An 18,115-nucleotide genomic window follows, 5' to 3' on the forward strand; every position below is an offset into this window, starting at 1 on the left:
GAAACGGAGCTGGTTTTAGACTTTTTACACATTAAAACTTCAGTTTCTATTTATAGGTTTATGTTTGAGTAAAAGGAACATTGTTGTTTTATTCTACAAACTAAAATAATGCAAAGAAAACAAGTTCATATTCATAAAGTTTTAAGAGTTCAGAAATAATCAATATTTGGTGGAATAATCCTGGTTTTTAATCACAGTTTTTTTTTTTCATGTATCTTGGCATCATGTTCTCCTCCTCCACCAGTCTTACACACTGCTTTTGGATAACTTTATGCTGCTTTACTCCTGGTGTAAAAATTCAAGCAGTTCAGTTTGGTGGTTTGATGGTTTGTGATCATCCATCTTCCTCTTGATTATATTCCAGAGGTTTTTAATTTGATAAAATCAAAGAAAATCATCATTTTTAAGTGCTCTCTCATTTGTTTCAGGAATGATGTTGGATGATTTATTTTTATTCTGAAGGCCACGTCAAACGGTAGCACACAATAACATCTTTATAGTGAGCAGGAAATAAAAAGTATCTGTGTGACAGAGAGCTTTTATGTGAGAATGTGTGTGTGTGTGTGTGTGTGTGTGTGTGTGTGTGTGTGTGTCTGAGGAATGTTCTTAGCTGTATCACACGCCACACATTTGCTCTAATCACATATTCGGACATCAGCCTCTCTCATGACTAAAGGTAATCTAATGTTCACACAAACACACACACACACACATACACACAACACACACACACACACACACACACACACACACACACACACACACACACACACACACACACACACACACACACAGTGTGGTTAAATATATACCCAGCTGCCCTTAAACTGACAGACGCCCAGTCCCACTGACACAATGTTAGTGACTCTATCTATCTTTTTCCTGTGTGTGTGTGTGTGTGTGTGTGTGTGTGTGTGTGTGTGTGTGTGTGTGTGTGTGTGTGTGTGTGTTTGTGCATCTTTGTGTGGTTAAATAAATTAATGGATGGATGGTACCACTTTAATGCGAATCTTTTTTTAAAAGGTTTATAAATAGTTTAATAATGTTAATAATTAGGTTGTAAGTACATTATAAACCATTCATAAGCAGTTACTACATATACATATAAATATAAACTGTTGCCCATTGTTTATACATAATATAAAATTGTGATTTCACATTTATTTATCCTGTGAAACCTCAAATCTTTATATTATGTCTTTTCCATCAGTCTGCATTAACATATCTGTTAATAACTTTATTATGCATTTAATAAACCAGATTCATTATTTATCAAGTCATTGTAACATGGTTTATTCTAACATAATAAATGACTAAAGTACTGACTTTCGATATTATTTATATAACTCTGTAAAAAAAAAATAAGAGAGCACTTAAAAATGATGATTTTCTTTGATTTTACCAAATTGAAAACCTCTGGAATATAATCAAGAGGAAGATGGATGATCACAAACCATCAAACCACCAAACTGAACTGCTTGAATTTTTGCACCAGGAGTAAAGCAGCATAAAGTTATCCAAAAGCAGTGTGTAAGACTGGTGGAGGAGAACATGATGCCAAGATGCATGAAAAAAAAACTGTGATTAAAAACCAACCAGGATTATTCCACCAAATATTGATTATTTCTGAACTCTTAAAACTTTATGAATATGAACTTGTTTTTTTTGCATTATTTGAGGTCTGAAAGCTCTGCATCTTTTTTTGTTATTTCAGCCATTTCTCATTTTCTGTAAATAAATGCTCTAAATGAGAATATTTTTATTTGTAATTTGGGAGAAATGTTGTCTGTAGTTTATAGAATAAAACAACAATGTTCATTTTACTCAAACATAAACCTATAAATAGCAAAATTATGCTCTCTTTGTTTTTTTTCAGAGCTGTGTCTATTTATGTGTAATAACTGCTTATAAATGATATTTTAAAGTATTTACAACCTACATAATAATAGTTATTAAACTCCTTTATAAACTAATTGATAAAACCTTTATAAAGGACTCTATTAAAGCATTTTATAGTGGCATCAGACAGACAGACAGGCACTGGACTGAGAGACAGACCCACAGGGATGTACGTCTGATTCCTTTAGTTTACAAAGTTCAAAAAGGTCAGTCATCAAACTATTGGAGGTCAAAGGTTATGCTGCTTTAGACCACCTAGTTGTTAAGGGTCATTATGAGACAGACAGGACTGAATGCTGAACACACACACACACACACACACACACACACACACACACACACTCTGCAGAGAGACAGGTGGAATACCACTCATAATCCTGTGGGGGGGTATTACTGTACCACACACCCCGGAAAGAACCACACGCTAATTGTTGCTACAGCAACTGTCTGAGAAAAGGGTGGAGTGGGCACAGCTGGTGCTGTGAGGAATGTGTGTGTGTGTGTGCCCACCAGGAGCCCTAATTTGGGCAGCGTTATTCCCTTTTTTTGTACAGGAGAACTGAAGTGAAGTGAAATGGGTTTAACTCTTATTTATTTTATCTCTAGAAACATTGCAATGCTCATCGCTATCTTACCCCCCACCAACAGTCTATTTTCACTCCTATTTCCTCCTGCCTGGTTTAAACAGCAGCAGAGCTTCTGAATATATCTACACTGATGGGCGTGGTGTTCTGGAAATGAGGTGTGTTCAGGTACATTTCTGGAGTTTTATCTTGTTTATCTTGGTAACAGAAAACACAGGAGCTCCACTGACTGAATACAACCTAGACAGACGCCAACAGTCAGACGTTCATCGCTATCTCGGTTACACAGGCGCTGCGCCGAGCCGAGCGTACACCCCCACTTATTACACACACATGAACACACAGCAGCACAAACCCAACTTTTACATCAACAATAAACAGAATAGTAAATAAAATAACATTGCTGTTCCCGTAAATGAGCTGCTGGAGCTCCTTCACAGCGTCAACCAGCAGCTCAGTTTCCTCTGCTGAGAAGAGTTTGTTGAACACGTCCAGGTAGCTGCACCGTTACAATAGCAATCCACCAAAGTCAGACTCTAAAAAGGGAATGATGAGCAAGAGACACTCTGATTGGTTCATTTAACCATTTTACATTACGCCCAAAATGAATTAACCCCACCAATGATTAATTAAGAGAATTAGTACATGCCATAGAAGGTGTACTTTTCCCGACGTTACGATAGCAAAGACACACTGACACGCCCTAAATCAAGCTGCACAGTGCATGGCTGATGGCTCGTCTATAGATTAATAAAAAAGAGCAAATGAAGTTTGTAGGAACTGTATTGATTGGATCACAGATATTCAGCGTCTGTCATCAATTACTTTATAAACAGTTCTTCTGTTCTGTTCTGCATCTCTACCTCTGTATATCTCTCCATCTGATCTCTCCATCTGATCTCTCCGTCTTTTGGCTCATTTGTTTATCTGTCTGTCATCAGAGCTTCTACGCATCTACGAATCTCGACAGTTGTTTAATGCTGGAAGCTGGTTTTTCTAGACGGACCGTCTGGCTTCCTGTCCTCGGATTTCTCTCACAGTGTGTGTGTGTGTGTGTGTGTATAGTTGTTTATTTTATGCAGCTTCAGTTCCTGATGAGTGCCAGTTTCTTCCTCATCATAACGTTTTTGATATTCTCTTGAAAGTCTTTTTTCTTTCTTTATTTAGTTGAGTAGTTGTTGCTTCTCATAATCTGGATTAGAACATTACTCAAATATCCACTATTCACTGTATACCTGTAACTCTACCTCTTCACTACTTTACTTTAACTGATGCTCTCAAACACTTTATTAAGAGACAAGAAATTCAAGTAATTAACTCTTGATGAGTTCAGCACAGCTGTTAACTGAAAGCCTGAATTCCAGGAGACTCTACCTCATAAAACTGACTGAGAAAATCCAGCAGAGATGTTCAAAACTGATCCTCTAAACAAGAGGAGATACTGAAGAATATAAGAAAATAATCAAATACCAGAAATTATGAAGTTATTCGTGTTACAGTTTTATAGAATTTAACAACCAACATTCGTCACCACAGGTTTATTAACCCTATTAATGAGATTATAGCACCACCATGTGGAGTAATTAAGCAGAATCTTTAGTGAGTCTAAATGGGGGCGGGGCTTAAAAAGTTTTGAGTGCCTATGTTAATGTTAATAAATACTTACTTACTTACATTTACACTTTTTATAGCACCTTTTTTCCACTCGAAGCACTCAAGGCTACTTACAATTACATTGTATACAAACTCAACACAATCAACACAAGCCAATCACGCACAGCATACTCTCAACTGGAAACCACCGTCCACCAGTAGAACTGCATCCAGCACTGAGGAGCTGAACACACCAGTTTTTTTTTTTTTTTTTTAGTATCCTAAAAGGTTTTCTGGGCAAGTTAGAATATCCAATTTACCTAATCTCCATGTTTTTTGGACTAAATTTAAGCAGGAATACACTCGAGAGTTGTGCTATAACATGTAATATTGACACTGCTGTGCTGTGTTATAGCATGAACTTGAGTGTACTATTGTGATTGAACCACAGTTCCATTATCACTGTTTACTGAAAGATTTTAAAGAGTTAAAGAGGAGGAGAAAATAGGATCTGTTTGGTTATAAAAACTCTGCCAGTTAAAATAGTTCCATTGCTGCTCTGTTTGTAGCTGCGCTGCTTGGTTTGTAAGCGCTGCATTGTTGCTAGGTTACCTGTATGTGGCGGAGTAATACAGTAATACATGGAGAGCTTCGGTTACAGTGCATTACCGGCTGCAGTATTATATACAATAATAATAATTATCTGGAATAAATATATCTTTATTTAATGTCCCGTATTGATAATGTGTCACAAAATGAGAACAATATATTTTCCCACCCTGAAAATATATATTTGTGTGTGTGTGTGTGTGTGTGTGTGTGTATGTGTGTGTGGCACAGTGTAATCTATCTGTGTCTTGTGTTGTGGAGAGAGAGCTGGCAGTGTGATGATAAATGGCTGCAGTTCTGCTGCGGTTCTGCTCTGTAACTCAGTCTAAACAAACCCAGAATCTCTGCTACTTCAGTTACTACAGGATGGAGAAGATCTATAAGGTCCAGAACCAGCTCTGATCCACTTGTTTCCCTCATACAAAGAGAGGCGGAATGTGTTTTAGGTCTATTTTCACTAGATTAAGTTGTTTTTTATGTTGCTGTTAGAGACAGCTGTGTGTAATCAGTCCTAATTTATTTATTATCTTTTAAAGTTAATTTTATTACAGTTATATACTGTATATTTTTGTCATTTTAATGTTCGTTAGTGTAAAATAAAATGAATATAAGCTTCATACAGGCCTCTGAGGCATGTGTAGTTACAGTGTGTAAATCAGGGACAGGACATTACTGAAATAGACATAAACTGTAGCTTTATAGAGTGTAAAGTGTAACAGATAATGTTAAACTTAAAAAAGGAATTTAACCCTGTAATGTCGTCACTTAAACTGTAAAAGCTGTACAAAAATATATTTGCTATAATATATAACATTTTTTTAATATATTAGAAACCTTTTTAAACATTTCAAAGATATTTAATCAACTGTTTGGTGGTTCAACAGCAACAGTTGTATTTTGTCGGATTTGCATATTAATGCAAAAATGCATTAATAGCCTTCTAAGTTGTTAAATATACCATACAGACTATAAATATGCTGTTGCTGGCCACGCCCCACTGAACGTTTATCTATCGCTAAATGGCAAAACAAGAACAAGCTAGCTAATGCTTAACTGTGATATAAGCACAAAACTCATTATTTGAAAGTTCTTACATCTCCCATATCTGCTGACTCACATCACAGACAGTAGGTATAGATCCCTCCCTAGGACGAAGTCCACTGGTTAATCCTGCTGTGTACTCTCTGAGGTTGTCAACCAACAGACCAACAGACCCAAAAGGAAACATTTCTACAACTGATCTAGTGGGCGGGGCTCTGGTAGGGGTTGATGAGTAAGGGGTGGAGCCAGGGTGGTTCTATGCCAATTTCCTTATTTTGATGTCACAATAAGGGAGGAGCATCCAAACAGCTCAAAGAAGAAAATAAGGCTTTTTTGATCAAACGACTTCATAAAAAGACTATAAGTTTTAAGGTTTTTGCAGGGTATCATTTAAAAGAAAATGAATAATATTCACATGTTCATCTCTCTCTTTCTCTCAGATCTGGTGAGAAGTGGGAGGTTATTTTCTCTCCCTCTTTCTGCGGGGGATCTTCATTCTCTGCTGCCTGATGAAGACGGTCGTCGGCTTTACATCAGCATGAAGGACTATCTGCTCTCCACCAGCCTGGACGACGTAACTCAACCTCCCCGCAAGGTGCTTCAGCCGTCTCAGTGCAGAAATGAGCAGCATTTTAACCCTTTAAAGCCTCTGCCTTATAGTTTAACTGCCCTATAGCTACACTGCCCTATAGTTCATCTACCCTATAGTTACACTGCCCTATAGATTAACTGCCTTATAGTTCACCTGTACTATGGTTTAACTCCCCTAAAGTTCACCTGCCCTATAGATTAACTGCCTAATAGTTCACCTGCCCTATAGATTAACTGCCTAATAGTCCACCTGCCCTATAGATTAACTGCCTAATAGTTCACCTGCCCTATAGATTAACTGCCTAATAGTTCACCTGCCCTATAGATTAACTGCCTAATAGTTCACCTGCCCTATAGATTAACTGCCTAATAGTTCACCTGCCCTATAGATTAACTGCCTTATAGTTCAACTGTCCTACAGTTCACCTGCCCTATAGTTACACTGTCTTATAGTTTAACTGTCCATTAGTTCACCTGCCCTATAGATTAACTGCCTTATAGTTCAACTACCTTATAGTTCTACTCCTCTATAGTTAAACTGCCCTATAGATCAACTGCCTTATAGTTACCCTGCCTTATAGTCCAACCCCCTATAGTTCAACTGCCCTATCTTCGTAACTTACTGTAAATACTGTACTAACATTAACATTAAGGGATTAGCTCAGGGCTTAAAGGGTTAATTTTGCCGCATTGCCACTGCTGGATATTATAGCAGTGACACGGCTTAGTGCTGCTGTGTGTGGGAGTGTCTGTATTGCTATGCTGTAACACTCATGTACATACACACACACACACACACACACACGTACACACACACACACTGCCAACTACATTACCAGTAAAATGTGCTCAAACAAGAATTTAGTAGCAGACTCACCCTTATCTTATCAAAACTGCCATTTCTGACCAGCCCACCCCATTTACATGACTAACTGTGTGTGTGTGTGTGTGTGTACCCGTGCATATGTGCTTTCATCCCCTACATGACTAAGTGTGTGGCGTTTATGTAGATTAAATCTGAGAGCAGTTGAGTTGAGTCTCCGGAGTGCAGCCATTCCTGCTGAACTGACTCACCGAGCTTCAGTACATTTACTCACCGCCATTTACCAACATCTCCCACCATCAGAATTAGGATTAAAATCATCCGTATAATCCACAGTATTGAAACAGTGCGGCAAATTCCTTTATTTGTCGACTTTTATTGATATTCATATTTATATTCATATATATACACTTCTACTGTACACTGAAAACATTTGAATTTGACATTAAACGCTGATTATGAGACAAAAAAATCAACATTTCTGCTTTTATTTTTTTTAGGTATTTACACTTGTATCTGAGACCCAGTTCAGAAAGATTCAGCACATTTTATCTGAACCCAAACATGTTTTTTTTTTTAGCAAAAGTTTAGGAACATGACTATCAGGTGTCAGGTGTGTTTTATTGTCCAGATTTGTCCTGAAACATTGATATATTGTTATTTAAACAAGTTTCAGATTTGGGTTTTGATTGTGATATCCTACCTCCTGCCCTTAGAATGTTGTTTTAAATGTCATTAACAGTGGGTTTAGGGTTTTTCTTTATAGATCTCACAATATTTTTGTTTCATTTTCACTGCTGTGATTTTCCTTTGTCTACCTATTGAACATATGTTACCTAGTACACCAGTGACGACTTTCTTCTTTAGGACATTCCAAATGATTCTACTGGCTATAGCCAGTATTAAAATGAATAATTAATGTATCAGAACAAACCAGGGCAACAAATCACACCTAATATTCACATATTCCAATACTTTTACCCATCAAATCCAGATGTAAATACCTTTGATCTTTTAATGCAAAATCCAAATGATTTCAGTCTACAGCAGAAATTATAGGGTTGTATTATTGTTATTTCTTAATAGAAAAGCATTGTGAATAATAATGCGATGCTCTTGAGCATTCACACATGACCCGAATTCATATTTGACTCTGTGAGAGTGTTTATCTGACATCATAATTTTTTATTTCTGTGTTTATTATGTTTCAGATTTACTGGCCAGCGATTCCAGAGCGAATCCAGGACTGTCTGATGGCTGGAAAAGACCCCCAGGTGAAGAACATATGTAACATATACATAAATACACATTAGATCTGTATTTTCTCCTGGAACTAAACCCTTTTTCTCTTGATCTTCATCCTGTCTCCAGTTGGAGTGTGGTAATTTTCTGCGAGTTTTGGAGGCCTATAACCAAACTCATCTTTACGCCTGTGGAACCGGAGCCTTTAACCCTCGCTGTGCCTTCATCCCCGTCCACCTCTTCCGTATGGTACGGAAAAAATCATAATTATCACTTGCATGCATTTACAGTTATTGTATTATGGTATTGATACAGACCCTCACAGATCCTGATATGAGATTGTGAAGGATGTAAAGGAAATATGAATAGAAATATGAAATATGAACAGCACCTGAAAGCAGGAAGCAGATTGATTACAGTACTTTTGGAGACAGTTGAAACCCAGTTAACACAAATCACTCGAGCCTGAGTTGCATTAGCCTGACTACAGTTTAAATATAGGCCTAAATCTGGAACACAACGCTTGGCATCTTCGTTTGCTGAGAATTATAAGGCAATCGGACTATACCACTTGTGCCAACACCCCGGATGCTAAGTATAATATGACAAACGGCCTGAGCCACTTATGGAAACACCCCAGAGTATAATATGTATAATATGTCAATTGACTAGAGCTGCTTGTGCGAGCCAACACCCCGGTTGCCAAGTATAATGCAGCAATCAAGCTGTACTGCTTGTGTTTATACCCTGCGGTTGCTGGGTATAATACATCAATCGGCCAAAGCTGCTTGCCCCAGCCAACATCCCAGTTGCCGAGTATAATACAGCAATCAACCTGTACCACTTGAGTCAACACCCTGGTTGCAGAGTATAATACACCAATTGACCAGAGCTGCTTTTGAGAGCCAACACCTCGGTTGTTGTCTATAATACAGCAAATGGCCTGAGCCACTTGCGTCAACACCCCGGTTGCTGAGTATATTATGGAAATCAGCTTAAGCTGCTTGTGTGAGCCAACACCCCAGTTGTAGACTATAATACGTCAATCAACCAGTAGCGCTTGTGTCAACAACCCAGTTGCAGAGTATAATATGGCAATCGACCTGCACTGCTAGTGAAAACCCTGGTTGCTGAGTATAATACAGCAATCAACCTGCACCGCATGTGCCAACACACCAGTTTCAGAGTATAATATGTCAATCAGCCTGCACTGCTTGTGCCAGCACCCCTGATGCCAAGTATAATATGGCAATTTACTTGTACTGCTTGTGTCAACACCCCGGTTTCAGAGTATAATATGGCGAACAGCCAACACCCCGATTGCTGAATATAATGTGGAAATCAGCCCAAGCTACTTATGCGAGCCAACTCCAAGGATGCTGAGTCTAATACACCAATCAACCTGTTCGCTTCTGTCAAAACCCCAGTTGCTGAGTATAATATAATATAATACAGTCGACCCAAGCTGCTTGACTGAGCAACACCACATTGATAGTGGCAACAGTGACAAGATAAACCTCCCTCATACTAAGATGCAGCCTTATATTACCGTATTTTTCGGACTATAAGGCGCACTTAAAAACTTTTAATTTTCACAAAAATTGACAGTGCGTCTTATAATACGGTGCGCCTTTTGTATGGATTTTACTCGTCAGGTTGTAAGGAGCAGTAAACACACACTCCGTGCAGCGTTATAGAGAGTTTCAGTGCTATACAGAGTCCAGAGCCGTGCAGCTCCGAGGCTGAGCAGCAATAGTATTAGCTAGATGCTAACCGCTAAGCTAGCTAGCTTATTCACTGAGATCAGTATTATCTAAATTTTACTCGTCAGGTTGTAAGGAGCAGTAAACACACACTCCGTGCAGCGTTATACAGAGTTTCAGTGCTATACAGAGTCCAGAGCCGTGCAGCTCCGAGGCTGAGCAGCAATAGCATTAGCTAGATGCTAACCGCTAAGCTAGCTATCTTATTCACTGAGATCAGTATTATCTAAATTTTACTCGTCAGGTTGTAAGGAGCAGTAAACACACACTCCGTGCAGCGTTATAGAGAGTTTCAGTGCTATACAGAGTCCAGAGCCGTGCAGCTCCGAGGCTGGAGCAGCAAATAGCATTAGCTAGCTTATTCACTGTTCAGAGATCAGTATTATCTAAATTTTACCCGTCAGGTTGTAAGGAGCAGTAAACACACACTCCGTGCAGAGCCGTGCCGCTCCGAGGCTGGAGCAGCAATAGCTAGATGCTAACCGCTTAGCTAGCTGGCTTTTTCACTGTTCAGAGATCAGTATTTTCTAAATTTAGCACTTTTAATACTGCTGGAGCAGTATTATTAGAGTTAGATGCTAATCGCTAAGCGTTCACCGTTCAGAGGTGAGTTATCGGCCTGTAAGTCTGTGCTGCTTTGCCTGGCTAGCATTAGCTAGATGCTAAGCGCTAACTCTCTCAGAGGTGAGTTTTATCAGCCTGTAATCTGCTTGTTTACCGTGTTAAAACAAGCTACGGGGGACGAATCGCTAGCTAATATCTCACTGTCTTACCAGAACAGGATTACTCAGTGTAACGCTGTCGTTTAAGTTTGGGTTAACTTTACTAGTTTAGGTGACTAGCTAGCGTGCTAGCGGATAGCTATGCTAACGCTGGTGCAGCAAGCCTTAGTGGACATCTGGAAATCTAAGCTTACTGTAAATAAACTGAAGCACGTTACTCACCCAAATAAACAGTTTTCAGGAGAGGAATCTGTGTAGATTAATATCCAGCACTCGTTTGACTTTGAAAGAGCTAGATTTATATATACTGAGACGCTCCACCGGCAAGCGACCACCCCCGGTGGGGGAAGGGAAACATGGCGCCACCCCTGTTCACTTTGATATAGGCACCCTTTCTAGTGTCACTTAACGCGCCTTATAATGCGATGCGCCCTATGTATGGAAAAATAGCAGAAAATAGGCGTTCTTTGATAGTGCGTCTTATAATACGGTGCGCCTTATAGTCCGAAAAATACGGTAACTAAAATCAGGCTGATTCTTCCTGCTGTCGTGGAAGCTGGTGATTGGTCAAGGTGAGGAGTGTAAGCTGTCAATAGGAAACTCAATGCTGTGTTTCCTCAGCCAGACGTTTGTTTTAAACCTCTGATTATGGACAGATGACACTGCGTCCGGCTGTGACTCGTGTTTACGCAGCGAGCGGATCAGAACCGCTCATTATATTCAGAATTACAGAGTTTAACACCCGTAATTTAGACCTGAGCTGTTCTGTTTTCCCAGACATAAGTGATATGTGCGTGTGATTTTCTGTGTGTGTGTGAGTGTGTGAGTGTGTGTGTGTGTGTGTGAGAGAGTGTGTGTGTGTGTGTGAGTGTGTGTGTGTGTGTGTGTGTGTGTGTGTGTGTGTGTGTGTGTGTGTGTGTGAGAGAGTGTGTTAAGCCTATAAAAGCTGCAGTGAGGTGTTTGGGTTAAGCTGAGAGGACGTGGTGCTTTGTGCTGGAGGTTCAGCAGGAGATTTTAACACTCTTCCTCTTTTATGAGATTAAACCTCAAACATCAATGGCATTAGACTACACTAGCCCTATCTCACGGTGTGTGTGTGTGTGTGTGTAAGAGTGTGTGTGTGTGTGAGTGTGTGTGAGTGTGAGACAAAGATGGAGAGTGTTAATGTGTGTATGTAGGTCTGTCACTTTGACAGATTGTTTTTCTGGACAAAATACAGCTCTGTAAATTGTAAATGATCTGCTTATGAATTGATTGATTGATTGATTAATTGATTGATTGCAGGCTGAGGAGCAAACCCTGCAGTATGAGCAGACTGAGACTGGTAAAGGAAAGTGTCCCTACGACCCCCACCAGCGCACCGCTACTGCCGTCATCGGTAGGCCTGTATATATTTATATATTTTATTTCAGATTTTTGCATATGCTGTAATTAATGGAGTGTATAATTGAAGAGTATATAAACCACATGGAAAATTGTATTCGTACCTTCTCTATCAACACCCCGGCTGCTGAGTATAATATGACAATTGACCCAAGCTGCTTGTACCAACACCCTGGTTGCCTAGTATAAAACATAAATTGGCCCAAGGTGCTTGTGCACGCCAATGCCCCAGTTGCTGAGTATAATGCGGCAAACGGCCAGAGCCAGTTGACTGAGTAACACCACATTGATAATGGCAAAACTCCTTGTAGCAACACCCCAGTTGCTGAGTATAATATAGCAATTGGCCCAAATTGTTTGTACCAACACCCCGGTTACTGAGTATAATATGACAATTGACCAGAGCTGCTTGTGCGTGCCAATGCCCCAGTTGCTAAATATAATACGACAATTGACCTGAGCTGCTTTTGCCAACCGTTTAGCGTCTGTTAAACAGTGCAGGAGGAAATATAACAATAAAACCGATAGTCAGAGACTGAAAAGACAAATCAGCCACTGCTCCACAGCTTTATACCTCTCTAGCCCATACCTGGTGTATTCTATTGGCTGTAAGAGAGTGAAATTCACAGGTGTTCCAATACTTTCATCATATAGTGTTTATTCACCTGTAACTATGGGAATAATGCTGTACTGACAAGACAATACTGATATTTTGGTGTTTTTCGTTTGTTTTTGTTTTTTTCCACTGTGTGTGTGTGTGTGTGTGTGTGTATGTGTGTGTTCAGATGGAGAGCTGTATGCTGGCATCACATCGGACTTCATGAGTCGTGACTCCGCATTTTTCCGCAGTCTGGGAGAGCGGCATGTGATCCGCACCGAGCAATACGACCCAACCTGGCTACAGGGTACACACACACACACACACACACACACACATTAACACACACACACACACACACACTCAGTTAGAGAAGTATGAAAAAAGCAAAAAAAAAAAAAAAAAAAAGTGCAACCCAATCTGGATGCAGACGTAGGTAGACGAACACACACACACACACACACACACACACACACGTGCACACACATATTGACAAATTGTTTCAGACACTCATGCATATATTCAACACACACACACACACACACACACACAATCAATAATACAATAAGTAATCCTAGCATCCTAATGATCGCTGTCTCTCTCTCACTCCATTTCTCTCTTTCTCGATCTCTCTCCATATTCCTTCCTTTTCTCTCTGCTCTCAAAAGTTTAAACACACCTTCTCTTTCTGTATTTAATGTATTTTCTACATATAGAATTCATCAGGTTTAGATCAGGAGATTAATGTATAGAAATAACACTTTTTTACTCTTTACTATTGTGTTAAGTCAGGGCCTAAAATAAAGGTAATTTTAGAGAAAGATAATAAAACTGAATATAACAGTGAACACAACATTATTACAACACAAATGTGTGTAAAATATTGAGATTTTTTTTTACACCAATAAAACAGCCTAATAAAACAGACACTGAAGTTGATACATTTAAAACATCTTATGTTTTACTTATTGTCTTTATAAAATTACGAAAAGACGGTAAATATGAATCACAAAATTAATGTCGACCCTTTTTTCAGAGGCTTTAAACATTTTATGGGGTCAAATTGACCCCAAAGATAATAGGAGGGTTAAACTCCAATACCAATTTTTTTCTTTATTTCTGTATTTAATGTATTTTCTACATTATAGATGAATACTAAATACATAAAAACGATTAAGGGACACATGTACTTATATAATAGTAACAAACCACTTATAATACAAAAACCACTAATAATTTGTCAAATAAACATAAAAAAACTTGTAAGTAAACTTTGCTAACATGTTTAATTATCTGGAATTATAATAATATTTTGGAGGTTTAAATTGCTGGGATCATATTGACCCAGAGAATAAAGGGTGTTACTAAATTGGAGGATAGCAGGAGGGTTAAATGTTCTAATGTACTTTTCTTTCTCTCTCTCTCTCTCTCATTCTCTCTCTCGCTCTTTTAGAGGCGGAGTTTGTGCATGTGGCGATGATGAAGGAGAGTGATAATGAGGAAGATGATAAGGTCTATATGTTCTTTACTGAGCGCGCTCAGGAGGCCGAGGGGCCGGCCGGGAAAGTTCTGTACTCCAGAGTCGCCCGCGTCTGCAAGGTGTGTGTGTGTGTGTGTGTGTTACGTGCATGTCTGCACCTGTATGGCTGTACCTGCATGTGCAGGGAGGACGTGTCAGTCTGCATTTCTGCCCACGTTCACTGCAGAACTCAGGATGTGATCAGATCTGAGTTACGTAAAATATAAATCAGTCTACGGCTACAAATCTCCGAGCACATCGCTCCGTCTGATTACAAGAGTTTACGAAAGTTTTTTTTACTGCGTTGTGAAAGATTTTAGTTTTAGATCTGTTTTAAAGCTGCTCTTAGTGTTTGCTCATTGCTATCTTACACTCCACCAACAGTGTATTTTCACTCCTCCGTGTTCAGGTACATTACTGGAGTTTTGCTTGTTTATCTTGGTAACAGAAAACACAGGAGCTCCACTGACTGAATACAACCTAGACAGATGCCAACAGTCAGACGTTCATCGCTATCTCAGTAACACAGGCGCTGTGCCGAGCCGAGCGTACACCCCCACTTATTACACACACATGAACACACAGCAGCACAAACCCAACTTTTACATCAACAATAAACAGAATAGTAAATAAAATAACATTGCTGTTCCCGTAAATGAGCTGCTGGAGCTCCTTCACAGCGTCAACCAGCAGCTCAGTTTCCTCTGCTGAGAAGAGTTTGTTGAACACGTCCAGGTAGCTGCACCGTTACAATAGCAATCCACCAAAGACAGAGTTCACCTGGGAACTGACTCTTAAAGGAAATGATGAGCAAGAGACGCTCTGATTGGTTTATTTCACATTATTAAAAGCACAAGGTGTAGTTTTCCTGTCGTTACAATAGCAAAGGCACACTGACACGCCCTAAATCAAGCTTTACAATCCACGATTGATGGCCCACTTATAGACCACTAAAAAGGGCTCTCTGTATTTGTTAAGGCTGTAAGAGGCTTAGCAAATAATGAGTAAGGGTATTATTGAGTTAAAACTGTGTTTTGAGTGTATATTTTTTGTGATTCTCTCTGTAGAATGATATCGGGGGTCAGCGCAGTTTGGTGAATAAGTGGAGCACGTTTCAGAAAGCTCGAATCGTCTGCTCTGTTCCCGGACCCGACGGCATTCAGACACACTTCGACCAGCTCCGTGAGTAACACACACCCTGACCAGAGGTGGAAAGTAACTAATTACATTTACTCACGTTACTGTAATTGAGTAGATTTTATGAGTAATTTGTAATTTTTAAAGTAGTTTTTAAAATAGGTAATTTTACTTTTACTTAAGTACATTTTGAGACAAGTAATTTACTTTGCTACCATGGAAAACTCCCCGTTACTGAGTAAAAAATAAAATGCTGGGAAAAAAATAATTATCTAAATTGAGTTTTGTTCTTCATGGCAGCGCAGCTGAACTTTTCCCAGCAGTGTTTATTATTACGGTTAGCGGGAGAGATGCTGTGTAGCGTGGAGTTTGTGTGCACGGCTTGATATATGCTTGACACATCGATATGTGCTTCTTTACGGCACTGAGCATGCTCCGACCAACATTATTTTTTTGTATTTTTTTTAATGTTTTTCATGATATTTCCTTAGGTTTTTATTGGGAACATTAAACAATCTGTTTGAATGTTAAAAAAACATGTAATTAGCAGTTAAAGCAGAGCAATGGCAAGTTAAAACAATAATAATTAACTGCAAAACTTTAGTAAAACTGTAAAAATATGGTTTATAGTCACATATGTGACCAAACATTTTAACTTTTTAACAGTAAAGAAAAAACATGGATCATAGAAACCTATACCACTTGTTTTTGAAAATGTTTTATGGGGTCTGAACAAATACTGCCTGAAAGATCCAAATTATTTAATTTAATAATTATTTAATTTATGATTTGTACTTTTTTACATCAAATAAATAAAAGTAACTGTAACTTTTACTCAAATTTTAAATTGAGTACTTTTTTACTTTTACTCGAGTATATTTTTAGATGGGTACTTCTACTTTTACTTGAGTACTTGAGTAGAATTTTTCAGTACTTTTTCCACCTCTGACCCTGACACACACACACAAACACACAAACACACACACACACACCCATAAAACATATTTTTCTCATCTGATTATTTTACTTTTACTGTGTAATTTTCACTTCCACTCACTTTTTCTGTTTTTTGTTCACAAATAAAAAAATCAACCTTTTATTTTTTATCGAAAGCACATTTTTTGATTTAGATAGCATTTAGAAATGGGCCAAGGTGTATCAGTGCTCTGTGATCAGTGTTTATGCACACTCACACACACACACACACACACACAGAGCCGTTTCTTATCAGTCAGTCTATGTAAGCAGAAGCTGTCTGTAGAGTAAACAGCTGCTCTGTTGGGAGACGGACTGAAGGAAATATATCAGAACACAGGCGTACACACACACACACACACACACACACACACACACACACAGCGAGCCCCCCGTATCTACCCCGAGCATCGTGCGCAGGTATGGCACAGGGCTGGTATCAGTGCGGGCCTTTATTATATCTGAGGCGGGTTCTGCACTGTGCCCTGCTGCTTTCTGCTGAAGAGATGATGCAGGATTGGGCAGCAGCATGGCGACACCGCGGTTAGCGGTTAGCTCTCGATAAGACAGGGTTCGTACGGTCATGAAAAACCTGGAAAAGTCATGGAATTTGAGTTTTTTTTCTGTTTATCGACTGAGAAAAGCTGTTTCGGTTCTAAAAAAAGAGTTTTAGCCGCACTATAACTATAACACTAAATTCACACAGAGAGAAAAATGATAATTTAATGCTGTCTATCTTCATTCAGACAAATATAGAAGGAATAAATGTGCAGAAATGTTATTCAGCTAGTAAAATGTGTGATATTTCAAAGTTTAAAATATTTAGATTATTAATTTATAGGTTAAAAAGTGTAAGAATAATAAAAGCAACAAGCTGCTGTCTGTATGAGCAAGACACTGGTTCACATTCATACATACATATATATACAGCTCTGTTAATACATTTCAGAGCACTTCAGTTCTGAATCAGTTTCTCTGATTTCGCTATTTATAGGTTTATGTTTGAGTAAAATGAACATTGATGTTTTATTCTATAAACTACAGACAACATTTCTCCCAAATTCCAAATAAAAATATTCTCATTTAGAGCATTTATTTACAGAAAATGAGAAATGACTGAAATAACAGAAAAGATGCAGAGCTTTCAGACCTCAAATAATGCAAAGAAAACAAGTTCATATTCATAAAGTTTGAAGAGTTCAGAAATAATCAATATTTGGTGGAATAACTCTGGTTTTTAATAACATCCTGGCATGTTCTCCTCCACCAATCTTACACACTACTTTTGGATAACTTTATGCCACGTCTTGTGCAAAAATTGCGTCCGAAAGGATTAGTCCTGTGACAGTAATACTGGAATTAAACTCTATCCTCTTCACTCTTACACTCACTCTGACTGGCGCATGCTTCACCCTGCCGTCATCATCACTGTTAAAATTCCAGCACTGCGGTGTTTACACTACGCTCTGTGGCCTGGAACAACTACATCTCCCAGAAGCCCTTTCTGCATCAGGGGCCCTCATTCTGTGGAGCCAGTAAAATGTGGGTAGACCACACTGCAGGGCTCGCAGTGTGTGGCCAGACTTACTGCACTTTCATACGGACAAGAGTTAGCTATGGATTAGCGCCAGATATG

At 38.9% G+C, this 18,115-nt stretch overlaps 1 protein-coding gene across 1 annotated transcript in view; it reads left to right on the plus strand.

Annotated features, from left to right (window-relative positions):
- The window catches only part of sema3h (sema domain, immunoglobulin domain (Ig), short basic domain, secreted, (semaphorin) 3H), a 51,949-nt gene that overhangs the window by 13,445 nt on the left and 20,389 nt on the right, over positions 1-18,115 (plus strand). The window contains exons 2-8 of the mRNA XM_049486039.1: positions 6,167-6,321; positions 8,352-8,414; positions 8,512-8,631; positions 12,152-12,245; positions 13,036-13,155; positions 14,302-14,447; positions 15,435-15,549. Coding sequence (XP_049341996.1) covers positions 6,167-6,321; positions 8,352-8,414; positions 8,512-8,631; positions 12,152-12,245; positions 13,036-13,155; positions 14,302-14,447; positions 15,435-15,549 — 813 coding nt within the window. The remainder of the gene's footprint in view (positions 1-6,166; positions 6,322-8,351; positions 8,415-8,511; positions 8,632-12,151; positions 12,246-13,035; positions 13,156-14,301; positions 14,448-15,434; positions 15,550-18,115) is intronic.

The sequence above is a fragment of the Astyanax mexicanus genome, chromosome 12 (genome assembly GCF_023375975.1).
Source record: "Astyanax mexicanus isolate ESR-SI-001 chromosome 12, AstMex3_surface, whole genome shotgun sequence".
In the NCBI taxonomy this organism is placed as follows: Eukaryota; Metazoa; Chordata; class Actinopteri; order Characiformes; family Acestrorhamphidae; genus Astyanax; species Astyanax mexicanus.